Source organism: Sphaeramia orbicularis, chromosome 10 (assembly GCF_902148855.1).
Source record: "Sphaeramia orbicularis chromosome 10, fSphaOr1.1, whole genome shotgun sequence".
NCBI lineage: Eukaryota > Metazoa > Chordata > Actinopteri > Kurtiformes > Apogonidae > Sphaeramia > Sphaeramia orbicularis.
The window spans coordinates 4413966-4428482 of NC_043966.1; the positions used below are offsets into that span (position 1 = coordinate 4413966).

Consider the following 14517-nt stretch of genomic DNA (forward strand, 5'->3'; position numbering starts at 1 on the left):
ACACACACACACACAGCTCTGACGAATTTAAAGAGAATCGTTCACAAAATAAAAAAAAATCAACTAAATGAACAAATCATTCAGAAAATGAATGAAATAAATGATAGAATGAACAAAATTTGGACAAAATCAGAAATAAAATGATCAAAATAATGACATGATGAACAGATGTTTAATCTGATTTAAACCGATTTTCCCATCAGCCTCTGCAGCTCATGCACAATGACCTTTAACCCTTTAAGAACCCCATCTGCAGCCGTTGTACCGACAGTCTGTGACCACATGGGGGCGCCATGTCGTCACCTCCTGGTGTCTCCACCTCCTGGTGTCCCCGCCTCTGGCGTGGTTGACTCATTGAATGAGGAAGCAGAAACTTGTGGATCTGTTGTGTTCTAATTCTTCAGAACCGCTCTGCTGTTTGTTACTGCTCTTCACCCTCCTCTTCTTCATCATTGTCCTCTTCCTCATCAACCTCTTCATCCGCCTCATCTTCATCCTCCTCTTCTTCTTTTGATTGTTCTGGTCTGAGGTGTTGGTTTTCAAGACGTTTTCAGGACATCCAGATAAAATCAAACCATCCGTTCTGTTCTTCTGTGGTTTTATTGCCCCCTACAAGCCAGACCTTCAATAACACCTCATCTCATTTCCAGGGTTTTTACATTTTCTTTGTATTTTCACTCAAACCTCAAACAAAGCTTCAACCAATATTCTGCTGATGGAACTAGACTCACATGGAACAACTGAACCTACATCCAGGGTCTGGGTTAGGGTTCGGAACAGGTTAAGGGTTAGGAGGTCCTGGAGACTGGTTGAGGGACTCGTTCAGTTCATTGGTCTTTGTTGCCCCATTAGTCTGTGTTGGTCTCCATCAGTCTTAGTCTCTGTCAGTCTTGGTCTCCATCAGTCTTTGTTGGTCTCCGTCAGTCTCCATTGGTCTTTGTTGGTCTCTGTTGGTCTTCGTCAGTCTCTGGTCCACTTCCATCGTCCTTTAATTGTTGATAAAAAAACAGGACATGAATCTCTGTTTCTTTTCAATGTTATGGACAATTTGTGGATGTGATCAATTATTTTCGGGTTCCAAGAACTGAAGACAATGACAGTGGACATCTCTAAACCTGAACCCACAGGACCAGTCTGGATTATGTGGATTTGTCTGAAAAATGTAAGAAAGTAAAACCCCATAAATTAAACTGATTGAATGAGTTTGTTTGTAAAACACGACTCAGACGCCAGCGTTTGTCTCTTCTCATATATTTTTCACAACATGTACAAACTGTTCCCTCCACCATTAAACCTCCAGAGTTCAGCTGGATTTAAGGCACATTTACGGTGATTCTGTCAGAAACAATCAGGGATCTGGTCTGAGGAGAACCCAGATCCATCAACAGCAAACAAACAAACAAACAAATAAACAAACAGTTCAGTTTGTTTTACATCTGCATTAAAATGGATCGATGGCGTCTGGGCGTTGGACACCACACGGTCGACTCTTTGGTTCAGTCAAAGAATGAGGACACGTCACACAATGATCTGCCCATTTATCATCCATCAGTCCATTGATCATTGATTAGCTCAAATATGGGTCGATGAGCGTCCTTAAAAACACACCTCTTAAAATTAAACTTTGGATTTGATTATAACAGAATCAAACACACAGATTGTCCTGGTCCTGGCCTTCCATCAGTCCTGAGTGTGTTTTATTCCGGGTCCAGACTCCAGAACCCTCGTGTGTTCTGATGACTGCAGGCTGTGTTTCCATGGAGACTGTCTACAGTACGTCCATGTTTAGATGCCGTTCCTGAACCTCATCAGGTACAAACTGGTTTATACATTTATACGTCTGGAACAGGATCCGTATCAGATAAAAGTCTGTCCTCTGAGGTCACAACCCCGACACCGAGGCCCGGTTCAGTCTGGCCCGAATGGCGCCAACTATTGACCACAGTTGGTCAATTCACCACAGAACTGTCCAAGGAAACACTTCAGTCTCTATTTAGAGAATCTGACTCTACAGGAAGAGGACTGACAGCGCCCCCTACAGCCAAGGGTGAGCTTTGACCCAGATGGAACCGAAGCCGAACCCTGAACCCCACAGAACCATCATATCATCGATCTGTCCAGTTTTCAGTGTTTTCTGTTTCATCCTCATGTCGGCTTCTGTTTGTTTCTGAATAACAGATTGAACCACACATGGTCTGTGGGATATGACTAATACCTGGAGTCTGAACCTGAGACTAAACACAGCTACTGAGCATGTGCAGTGACCGCAAAGTGCAGAAAGAAAGCCAGGGACCAGGTTTGGTTTATTGAGTAGAACTGGATCAGACCACATCATGATGCTTTGGTTTTTAGCTCAGTGAGACTAGTCCACCAGGATCCAGCAGAACCAGGATCAGATGATTAAAGCCTGAACCACCTGATTCAACTGATTGTCTCTGCAGTCGATTGGTTCATACAGACCAATGAGAGATGAGAAAAACAAAGTGCAAAAAACAGAAACAGAAAAAGAACAAGTCCAGCGAGTTCGGCGGATCAGGCCGAACAGATTCAAGTGTCAGTCAGCTGACGTTGTGTCGTCTGTGTTGCCGTGGTTTCCGTCAGCTGAAGTTGTGTCGTCTGCGTTGTCGTTGTTTCCGTCAGCTGAAGTTGTGTCGTCTGCGTTGTCGTGGTTTCCGTCAGCTGAAGTTGTGTCATCTGCGTTGCCATGGTTTCCATCAGCTGATGTTGTGTCGTCTGCGTTGCCGTGGTTTCCGTCAGCTGACGTTGTCTCATCTGCATTGCCATGGTTTCTGTGGAGGTCAGGGTTTGCCCACGTCCACGGTGATCTTGGTGAACAGGTCCATCTTCTCCACCTTCACCACACGATAGGACAGAGAGTTGATCCCATCTTTGGACATGGTTTCTCTGGTGTGGGCAATTCGGTCAAACCTGGAAGAGAAACAGAACCAGGTGAAGTCACGTCCCAGTACCAAAGTCCAGAACCTAAACCTGAACCAGTAGGAGACACCACAGACAGAGTGTGGATGGGGTGTCCTCACCTCTGGGGGTTGGGCTCGTTCTTCCGGTCTCTCTCGTGTCTGATCATTCGACATTTTCCCACTTCACCGGTCGGTCTGGAGATGGACATGCCTTTGGACGCCAGCCTGGACACAGAACCAGCATCCTCTGTACTGAGGGGTGTGCATGTCTACTACTGCTTGACATTTGTCCTTTTGTGTTTTTCAGTGCGTTAGATGTGCGGGTGTGGCTTTGGTTTGATGTGTGGGTGTGGCTTCAGTACCTGTTGTAGATGTCGTCGTCCTCTCCTCCCCAGCCCCAGTAATTGTTGGGGAAACCATTGATCTTCAGATACTGGTCTTTACTCATCGACGAGACGCCTCCGAAGTACTGATTATATGGTAACCTGGACAGATGGACGGACAGACAGACAGAAGGACTGAAGTCAGGAGGCAGCTGTGGTGTCCACACATCACCATGAGGTTAAAGACCTGTAACATCTCACTTTTATTTCTAGATAAATATCAGTACATTAGGGATGCACCGATCCACCGATCCGGGGTAAATAAAGCTGATCTGTGTCTGTCAGCAGGGGTTAGGGTAGTTGGGTTGTAGTTTTGTTGGGGTAGTTGGGTTGTAGTTTTGTTGGGGTAGTTGGGTTAGTTGGGTTGTAGTTTTGTTGGGGTAGTTGGGTTGTAGTTTTGTTAGGGTAGTTGGGTTGTAGTTTTTTAGGGTAGTTGAGTTGTAGTATCCCTGGACCATATGTGTGCTGATAGGTGTGTGTGTGTTGTTCATATATTGTCTGTTCTGTTACTTTTCTAATGTGCAAATAACATAGTTAATCTACAGCCGATGATTAAAGGTTCTGATGGATGAAACAAACTGAAACACAAAGTGTATTCCTCTTTAATACACCCCTCCCTGTCGCTGATGTCACTCCCTATGAGCCCTCTGGCCCATGTGACCTGCGCTGACATCTGAACAGCAAACAGGAAACGAGGGAACGAACCGACATTGGTTAAAAGTGAGGGATGTGTTGGAACGTGTCTGAAACAGGAAGTGAACAGATGTCTGAGTGCAGATGTCTTCCTCTGTGGTGTCAGCATTTCCTCCATATCACAGAGGTTCATCTTCTCCTGTTTCTACTACGACCAGGATCAACACCAGCTTCATATCTGGAAACACAGCCTTTACTTAAAGCTCTGCCCAGTCTCACCTGAAGCCGAACTTGTCCATGGACACTGACAGGTGTCGAGGTTGGCTGAAACACTTGTAGGTGTTGCGGTCGTCCATGGGAATGAGGTCCACGTCGCTGAACACAAAGCACTCATAGTCATACTCCTTCAGAGACTCCACGTAGCCGATGTTCAGCAGTTTGGCTCTGTTAAAGATCTGTTCCCCGTCCTGAGGGAGGAAACACAACATGAGAACATCTGCGGAACATGGCTGAAAACCAAATCAGAGAAACCATGAAAATAAACTGGAGGAAGCATCTGAGGTCAGAACTCAAACCAGGTACAAACTGCCTTCACATCAGCCCCAACACCTTCAAAAACAGCCTGAAACTGCCCTAAAACCACATCCAAACTGATCTGAGTCTGAACTACAGTTAGAAGAACAGGAAATAAAAGCAGTCCAAACTAGAAATGTGGTAGAAAAAACAGCTGCGATGATTCATTTTCCTGAATGTGATCAGAAATCACTGAACCGATAAAACCCATAAAAACCAGTGAGAGATGATGAAGTGTCCACCGGCCTTCATCTGAAGAGTCTGAACCTCAGGAGAACTTCAGAAGAAGAACCTCAGAGGAAGAACCTCAAAAGAAGAACTTCAGAAAAAGAACTTCAGAAGAATCTCAGAAGAATCCAACATCAGTCAGCTTGTGACTGGTGAGGTTTCATTAAATGCTGAGGAGATGAAGTACTAATACTTCATTAATGTTTTAGTTAGTTTAGTTAGTTTTCAGTATATGAACTAGGGCTGGGCGATCTGGCCTCTAACCATCATCGCAATATTTTTAGTCTGTATCGCGATACACAATATATATGTGGATATTTTGAAATCTCCCATACATGTCTATAAATGTTAAACCTGAACCACCTGTGCTGGTTTTCTTATATCATCCATCTCCACTTTCTCCGTTCTTTCCTATCCTATTCCTTCTATTGGGATATAAATGATGATGGAACCCGTCATGTGTTTTCCTGGTTCTGGGTCCAAACAAATCCAAGACGTCCAACCTACAATTCAAATGTCTGAGCCGGTGACTGTATTTACCGTCACAAACTTGTTCTGATATTTCTGAGTAAAAGGGTTTGAACTGGTAGTTCTGTGGTCGTTAACAGCACCATCTGTTTTTCACTCCTGCTTTGTCTTTAGTTCTTGTATCTTATACAGATGAATGAACAGAAGTGGATCCAAAACAGGAAAAACCCACTTGAATCTTTATCATATTTATTATTAAAAAAATTGTAAATGTTCATAACAAAACTTTACAGATATTAAAAAAATAAACTTTCATCTATTTTCCATGTACTCAAACATTTTAGTTCCTCTAGATCATTCTGTGCTCATGTTACAACTTCTTATTTTTAGTTCTTTCTGGTCATTTTTATTTTGTGACCATTTCACTGAGAAAATCATCCATCATCTTTGTATCTGTATCTGCCCTGGAGAACACTCTGCATACATACTTGTGTGTGTGTGTGTGTGTGTGTGTGTGTGTGTGTGTGTGTGTGTGTATATATATATATATATATATATATATATATATATATATATAGAGAGAGAGAGAGAGAGAGAGAGATTAAACACAACTATCAATGAACTACACCAGTGTTTCTCAGCGGGGGTGGTACCACCCCCCTAGGGGGTGTTGGGACACCGTCGGTGGGCGTTTGGAACGAGAAAGCTGAGAGGGGGGCTCTGAGATCAAAATGGGGGGCATTAGTCTGTATAAGTATCAATATCAAGCAGTGTCATCTCAACGGCAAATTTCCGTGCCCCCCCCATAGAGGGGGGAGGGATGTGACAAGGAGGATAATGATGAGGTAAGGTGGGCATTACCTACGAAGTGTTATAACCTGAGCATCCTGTTTGACCCTTCAGTTTAAGAGCACAGACAACACATAACCGGTTATGATATAAAAATACATAAACTTTGTACTACACTCATGTCCAGGACGTTGAAGACCCAGATCTGTCTGATGGTTCTGGTGTGTTGGACCGATGTTCTGCCTAGTCAGAGACAAGGATATAAAACACAGTTGGACCAGATGTGGACGATCATGGACCAGTGGATCAACTCTATACTGACAGACCAACTGCACTGGCATGGATGGGACAGTGTTGTCTCATGGACAAACTGATATAAAATGGACACTGCACAGTTTCCCAGAATTCCACCTGGTTCCATCAGTCCAGTCCATCCATTTAATGTCTTCAACCATAAGCGTCTACGGTTTGACTCAAAGGGCGTCTTCGACCACAATATTTAGTAAAAGTGAAGTGTTTTTTTTTTTATCATTTCTATTCTGAACCTACAGCACCAGGCATTTGTCCTCCTCTGTTCTCTCCATTTCCCTTCATTCATATTCAGTGTTTTTCTGACACCAGCGTGAACAACTACGCTGACGTAGACTGTGACGTCGACTCTGAAGCAGTTTATATGTACTGAAGTATTCATTTATTTATGAGGTTTTCCTTTTACTTCCTACATTTAAATGTCAAATATCTACACTCTCTACTCAGTAGATGTTCACAAACTCAAAAATCACATTAAAGATGTAACAAGACCAAAAAAAATGAACAATATGACCAAGAAGGACAAAAACGACTGATAAAAAAGGACAAAACAACCATTAAAATGAACTGAACCAAAGCTGTGAAGGTTGGTTTTCATGGGTTGTTGAAGCGTGTTGAGGTCTGCGTGTTCTATCTGACATGTTGAGACTCGGTTCTCAGAGCCTGAAGTCAAAGCTTTTCACCTGAGACCTGTGCTCAGGTGAGCTGTTGCCTGGTGACAACAGCCGTTACCGGGGGCAACTGTCTCACCTGAGAGTCGGTGTGTGATGATGATCAGAGACGTGGACTGGATCTATAAAAACAAAACCCCAGGACCCTCCTGTCAGCTGATCCGGGTCTTACACAGAACCTGATCCACATGCATTTAGCCACACATGCTTGTTGTCATGGTAACCAGAGATGCCCCTGACAGCTGACTGAGATGGAAAGGGTTAAAGTTACATCTTAAATGTGACCTTCTGTTATGATGTTAATGTGTGAGTGAAGGTCACATGATCACTGACGATGACACTGAGAACGCTGGGAAGACTGGGTTTAACTGGGAAGATTGGGTTTAACTGGGAAACATTGGGTTTAACTGGGGAACACTGGGTTTCACTGGGAAGACTGGGTTTAACTGGGAAGACTGGGTTTAACTGAGGGACACTGGGTTTAACTGGGGGACACTGGGTTTGACTGGGGACACTGGGTTTAACTAACGACACTGAATTTAACTGGGAACACTGGGTTTAACTGGGGGACACCGGGTTTAACTGGGAACACTGGGTTTAACTGGGAACACAGAGAATGCTGGTTTAGACTTGGACTGTCACTGAATCTGGAGAATGAAGGGTTTGTAAAAAGGACCAATTCAATCTCAGACTGAAAAACAGGATACACATTCACACGACTCTGAAAGTGAAGAAAAGCAGCAGAAAACTGTTTTAATTAAACATCAGACATTATTATTATTATTATTATTATTATTATTATTATTATTATTATTATTATCATCATTTCAGTTTAACCCTGATCCATGCACGTTTGTTGTTTGGACCTGGTCTAAAACAGACTGTTACTACTGGCGTCACTGATTAACTCTGTTACCGTCACTGATGAATCGTTTTATTGTCATAAATGTTCAAGGTCACAGAGGGAAGTAAAAGATCTTTAATTTCATTCAATCAAGAAACAAACTTTAGGGTTTTACTCAAGTTCAACAGGAAGTAGAGAAAACCCAGGAGGATTCTGGGAGTTGGTTTGGAAGGAGGTAAAGGTCACTCATTTACAGACTCTAAACAGTCACCAATGTCCTGTTATTTCAGCAAATGTTTGTTTTTTAACAGAGTAATTATGAAATATGTGGATTTGTTTGTTGACTGTGGGTTCAACACTTTCTACTTATTTCTTTTATTACCTTTCTTCCTTTCAGACTATGACCTGATGATTTATTGAATGTTTGCTAAGGATCAAAACTTGACAAACCTAGTTTTCAGGATAAAACAGGCATGAGGTCACATGTTTAATTGTAAATAACCTCATTACGACTGAGGTGAATTTATCAAACAGTCAACAGAACTTTTTTAATGTTCCATTTGATGTTTAGGCCGACAGTATTTACTGCTTCTCTGGGTTTCAGTATTGTTCAGTAACTGGGTCTACATTCTCTAGTGGAGGGATACGTTCACACACCACTGGTCCATTCTGTTCATCCAATCACATTAGGATCATTTCTGACGGACACATGACTGTTTCCTCGTCTGTCTTCGATACCGCCTTACCTCCGTCCTGTCTCCGCCATCGGACACGTCTGTGTTACGTATGTGAGCTGATCAGCAGGTGTTTCCTCTGATCGTAGCTCAGGTGAGCAGACAGGTGAGGCAGGATTCCAAACACAAACAGGTGAAAACAGAGCATCAGTAGAAACAGTCAAAGCACAGAAAGAAAGAAAAGTTAGAGAGAAGAAGAAGTAGCCCATTACCGCAGCAGGAGGCGTGGCCCACCCAATCCACCGAGCACAGCCATTGGTCAGAATGCCTGACATGCAGAGGGAAGGGGGAGTGGAGGAGGCAGAGTCAGCGCAGAGGAAACAAAGCAAAGGATGGAGCAGAGGAAGAGGAGGAGGAAGGACACAAGGATGGAGAGAGAAGAACAAGTGAGTCATCACAGTTAAAAGAGGTCAGAGATATCAGCAGAACCTGCAAACGCCACATTCCTGTGAGTAGAACATGCAGCCACGTGACAGCGTTACCGTGGAAACCACCAGAACAACAACAAACGTCTGCAAGAACACCCAACAGAACCTGATCTGAGTCTAAGAACACTGGACGAACATCCAACAGAACCTGATCTGAGTTTATGAACCTGGTTTAACTACTTTTAACTCCATTTAACTCTTTAGTTCAGTTTAACTAGATTCAACCTGGTTTAAACCAGCTTATCTGTGGACACGTTCTGTAAAGAACTGGTTCTACTGGATCCACAGTGCTGTGGTCTGAGGTGAACAGAACGGAGGGTTTTACTTCTGTTACGGTTTCAGAGTAAAAAACAGGACTCAACACATTAGAGTTAAATTAAATATAAGTCTGGAGGACAGTATATGGTTTAAATCAGGAATCCAAGGTTCGACAATTCTTATTTCATTGTTTTATGTTATTTGTTCATGTTTCCTGTGTAATTCTCATATAAATGTAAAACCTACTGATGTTTATATAAATATAAAACCTACTGACGTTTATATGAATATAAAACCTACGATGATTATATAAATATAAAACCTACTGATGTTTATATAAATTGTATGTGACTAGGGTTGGTTTATAGAAACTTATGTGGGGAATGTTTTTACTGCACTTATTTGAATAAAATGTTCAAAGATATTATTACAATAAATATGCATTTCACAGAAGAAACCATTTTAAAAAATCTAAATGGAGTTTACTGAAGTTTCACTGACCTGACCTGGTCCGGTCCGGTCCGTACAACGGACCCTGAGCTGGTGATCATGTGACTCATAAACCCAGAGTTACAAATCTGTTACTATGACGCCTAGCGTGGTATTTGGATTATATTAGTGTGCAAAAGTGTTAATCATTACCAAACAGGGCTGGACTGTCGGACCGTTACAGGATCATTATCAGACATAAAACCAACAGAAAAGCACACATCACAAAACCTGGCCCTGGTTCCTCCACAGAATCTGGAACACATTGAACTAACGTAACCTGTGGCTGCTGGTGTACAATGACAATAAACCACGGTTTAAACTACTCAATCGGCAACACGCCTTCAGCAAACACTGGACTGGATCCAGTTACAGGAACAGGTTCCACAAGACCCGGACAGTCCACCTGGATCCTCTACGAAACACAAACACTCATTATCCACCTCACAAAGGCCGTCCTGGTCAAAGGACCACGTAGAGTTGAAGTCAAGGCCTGAAGCCGTTGATGCTATTTCAGCATCAGGATCATCAGTGGTTCATCATATTCTGACAGAACATCAGGTAGAACCGGTCTTTGTTCCATCCAATGGAAGAGCCAGACCATCAGAGGGAAAATATGGAGGTGAAGCAGAAAATTCAACGACAGAATTTAACTTTATGTAAATAGTTTTTTGTTTGGGAAATAATGTAGACACACCTGGTGTCATGGAAATCAAGGGTGTTTACAGTCAGTGTAAGTCAAACAGGAGACAAACGTACAAAAATGTCAATATTATTCTTATTAGAATAAATGAAACTTCCATGCACACATTCAGGGTTGGGGTTCTCTCTTGGATCCTTCATCCTGTCCTACATTTCCCAGAGTGCCCGTGGCCAGTGCCTACCTGGTTGATGACGTAGACTCCATAGTCCAGCTGCTGTCTCTGCAGGATGGGGTGCAGGTAGTACAGCCAGTATTTGAGGTGTTCACCTCGGTTTCTGAAGGGAATGATGATGGCGACCTTCTGCAGCGCACGACACGACCTGGGTTTGAAACGTCCACCAAGCTGGACGTCAGGATTGTCCTTCTTCACCTGGTCCAGGTTGACAGGGGTGCTGAACTCGACCCGCAGAGGGCCCACTGAGGAATAAAGCACACAGGACGGAAGGCAGGTTACCATGACAACCACCAAAGAAACAGGAAGGAACAGTACAACAGGAACAGGAAAGAACAGTATGACAGGAACAGGAAAGAACACAGTGACATAAAGTAAAGCAGAAGAAAATTAAAATATGACAGAGTAAAGTACTACAGTCCGAGTACTGAGTACTCTAAAACGAGGTCAGTGTTTTATTTCAGTTCTAGTTCCAGCTGATCCTGTTGATCTGTTGTGTTTTTTACAGAGTTTATTTCTAATGACTTTCTGTTCAGTATGAACATGGTTCAGATGTGGATCCAGAACAGAACCAGGTTCCAGAAGGTTCTTCTCTCCATTCACCATAAAGTCTAAAGTTGAGGTTTTAATGGGAAACAGAGGAAGCTTCATGTGTCAGGGTCCAAACAGCTGATTAACACAGAACCAGAACCAGGACACAGAACCAGAACGAGGACACAAAACCAAAACACCGAACCAGAACCAGAACCTGGACATATAACTAGAACCAGGACATAGAATCAGGACACAGAGCCAGAACACAGAACCAGGACACAGAACCACCTAATTTTGGCTAAATTAATCTATTTTTCGCAAAAATGAAGCGAATCATCAATTAAGTAACGAGCGGCAATTCAACTTCCTGTTCTGTACCGAGTCCACTAACGCACAACGCCACTGGTCAATCGATACCACATGATTTTCATCTTTTGAAAGGAGGGTTCTGATTGGCCCTGAAGTATGATAACATTATATCTTACATTTATTATGACTGTTTTGTCATATGAAGGTAAGTTGTGTTCAGCGGTTGTGTTTGTCGAAGTCATTCAATGGCCTTGTAATATTGAGCTGTTGTTATTATTACTGATCCTTTGAACAGTTAAAGCAAAATTTTTATTACTTTCATTATTATTTAATTATTTATTTCTAAACTATGCACATTTGTGCATGGTTGAATACATGAGGTTAACTTGCTAGAATGAATTAAAAAAAATGACAAAAGAAAATATATTGAATCAAATTCTAAACTTATTTTCCATGTCAAAATATCATATTTAATATACTGAAATGGACTAGAATGCAGCATTTAAGGTCCATTTTTTCAAAATGGACTTTAAATGCTGGACCCCCACCTGTGTGTGTGTGTGTGTGGAGGGTTCTCCCCTCACGCCCCCCCTAATGACGCACATCACATTTACACCCCCTGGAATATTACACACCCTGTTCCACCATTTCTGCCTAAAACAGTGCATCACATGACCCGTGTGTGATTAACTATTAAATACAAATCAGCTGTTTCCTGCTTCCACTGTTTCCACAGTGGGTGTGTCAGTATTTGACAGTGTTCCTCACGGGTCTGTAGTAGAACTCAACCACATGGAGAGTGAATGCAGACAATGGAGGTCTGGGTTCTACCGGTGGAACGGGCCAGAAGAACAACGGCTCCTGTTTCAAACATCCTGTGAATTCAGCTCATATTAAAAGTGAAAGTGTTTGACCATTAAGATTTGTCTTCAGTTCATCAGAAAATAATCCATTAAAAAAGTAAATATCATAGTCAGGTCATTATTATTGTTTCTAAAATATGTGGATGGATGAAGGCAGAGCCTCCTCGGCCTGGTTCTGGATCAGAAAAACAGACCGACAACTGGTCTGAAGTCAATTTAACAGGGTTTTTGTTGACGTGTGATTGACAGGTGTGTGTCCACAAGTCATACAACCCACAGGTTCTATTCAAATCCTCACACCACAGAAGAGGTTCTATGACTTCAGTCATTTTTTAAGGATTTTTGTTGTAGCTTTTAATCTAAAATGATCTGAAACTGAAGGTTTGTTTAATGTGACTCCAAAACATATAATAAAATTAAAGATTAATGACAGACATGTGACTGAGCACATGAACGCATGAGGACTCATTCACTGTCATGACTGAACTGTGGGACATCACAGCTGAGGAAACAACTCACACTGATGCTCAGGTCAAAGGTCAAAGGTCACCACGGTGGAGCTGCAGTTTAAGCAGAAACCACATCTGCAGTTCAACCCTGGTTTTTCACCAAACCGGGTCCAAATACGTCAGAACATCCAGAACTAGAAAAGCACTCGGAGAGCGCAGACCTCCGCCAAGGCAGATCAGTGCCCCCCTCCACCCCCCCCCCCCCCCCATCACTACCAAAATTGAATCATTTGTTCCTTGTGCCAGTATCAACATTTCCTGAAATTTTCATCCGAATTCGTCCATAACTTTTTGAGTTATCTTGCACACGGACAGACAGACAGAAAAACCAACGGCGGCAAAAACATAACCTCCTTGGCGGAGGTAAAAATGAGCAGAACTCAGAACTAATGACAGGTTAGGAGGTCACATGTCCTTCAACCTTGAACCACATGAACTCCAGTAGACCACATGATGACAAAAACCCCCACAGACCTGAAGACCAGCCGCTTCACCCTCATGTTCTGGGGGAATCTGACACATTTTCATCCGGTTTATGAGTTGATAAGTCGACATAAACACGTCGGTTCATCCCTAAAACTTGTTGATTTCATTAGATATGATCATCATCTCATGATGTGACTGAGTTGTTTTTAAAGTGTTTTATAAATAAAGTTGACTTGACTAGAGTTGTTGGTAAAACAGGTGTGTTTTTCTCCATTTAAGGTTAAAAATAGGAAACAATGTAAATAATTCGTTTGGGTTTTTTTTAATCATTTTGTTAATCCTACCTCCTACTGTATAAGGTACTTCTGTTCAAGTTCAGGGGGATGAAGAACATCCACCTGGGGAGGGTCCAGAGGAGGTTCTGGTTCTGGACTCACCGAGCAGGGGGGAGGTCTCCGGACACTTGTCCAGCTGCTTCTGCGGCTCCTCCTCCTTTGGGGGGTTCTGGTCCTGTTGGTCCTTCTGGTCCTGCTGGTCCTTCTGGTCCTCGCCTTGGGGGTTCGGCTTGTCCTTCTGGTCCTCCTGTTTGGGGGGGTCTTCCTGCGGGTGCGGGAGCTGGGTCCGGGTGGTCTGGGCCGGGCTCGCAACGCGGTGGCCCGACTGCTGGTTCTGTACGAAGGCGAACCGGATGTCCAGAGAGCGGACATAGAAGACGACGGTGACGGAGATGTGGAGGAGACACAGCAGGACCACCAGCTTGCAGGTCCGGTTCAGGAGGTTGAAGTTCACCGGGGAGTCGGCGGCCATCCTGCCCGACCGGAGGCGCTCGAACCCGGTCACAAACGGCGGCGGCGGAGGAGGGGTCTGGAGCGGAGCGAACTCACTGCTAGCTGCTGCCCTCGGGCTCCATTTCACCGGCGGACTCTGAAGTTGTCAAAGTACAGATAAGTGTCCGGACCACGCCCGACACCGACCCAAAACCCGTCAGAACTGGGACTGTCAGATTGTATCAGGATGTCCGTTAGCACAGTTAGCTTCAAATGCTAACTCCGACCAGGAACTCCGTGTCTCTGTCTCCTGTTGTCGTTAAAACTGTCCGAAACATGCGGTAAAGTCCCTGGAAAGACAAGGCCGCCCTCGCCCCGACACTGTCACACAACAACAGTGAACATTTGGTAATAAATCCGGCGGGTTGGGAGCCGAGACAGAACTTTGGAAAAGACGGCGAAACTCGGCGACTCCGACTGTCGGTGCTCAGTCACAAGTCGACAAGCTA

General features: G+C 43.5%; 1 protein-coding gene across 3 annotated transcripts; it reads right to left on the reverse strand.

Annotated features, from left to right (window-relative positions):
• Positions 1-1235: 1235 nt before the first annotated feature.
• b4galt1l (DP-Gal:betaGlcNAc beta 1,4- galactosyltransferase, polypeptide 1, like) lies at positions 1236-14517 on the reverse strand. 3 transcript variants are annotated; one of them, XM_030145656.1, is made up of 7 exons: positions 13679-14517; positions 10610-10845; positions 4214-4401; positions 3281-3403; positions 3039-3143; positions 2797-2928; positions 1236-2754 (listed from the first exon to the last, which is right to left on the reverse strand). In XM_030145656.1, the coding sequence occupies exons 1-6, from the start codon at positions 14046-14048 to the stop codon at positions 2799-2801; spliced, it is 1152 nt and encodes a 383-aa protein (XP_030001516.1). In that variant the 5' UTR covers positions 14049-14517; the 3' UTR covers positions 1236-2754; positions 2797-2798. The 3 variants fall into 3 exon arrangements, with proteins under 3 accessions (XP_030001516.1, XP_030001515.1, XP_030001514.1); XM_030145655.1 differs by having other exon boundaries at positions 2794-2928; XM_030145654.1 differs by having other exon boundaries at positions 1236-2928.

Coding starts and splice junctions, on each gene's coding strand:
- b4galt1l (XM_030145656.1), bottom strand. CDS start 14,048: ATGGCCGCCGACTCCCCGGTGAACTTCAACCTCCTGAACCGGACCTGC. Junction 4,402..10,609: donor GAGTCTACGTCATCAACCAG/GTAGGCACTGGC, acceptor TTCCTCCCTCAG/GACGGGGAACAGATCTTTAA. Junction 3,144..3,280: donor GACGACGACATCTACAACAG/GTACTGAAGCCA, acceptor TTCTGTGTCCAG/GCTGGCGTCCAAAGGCATGT.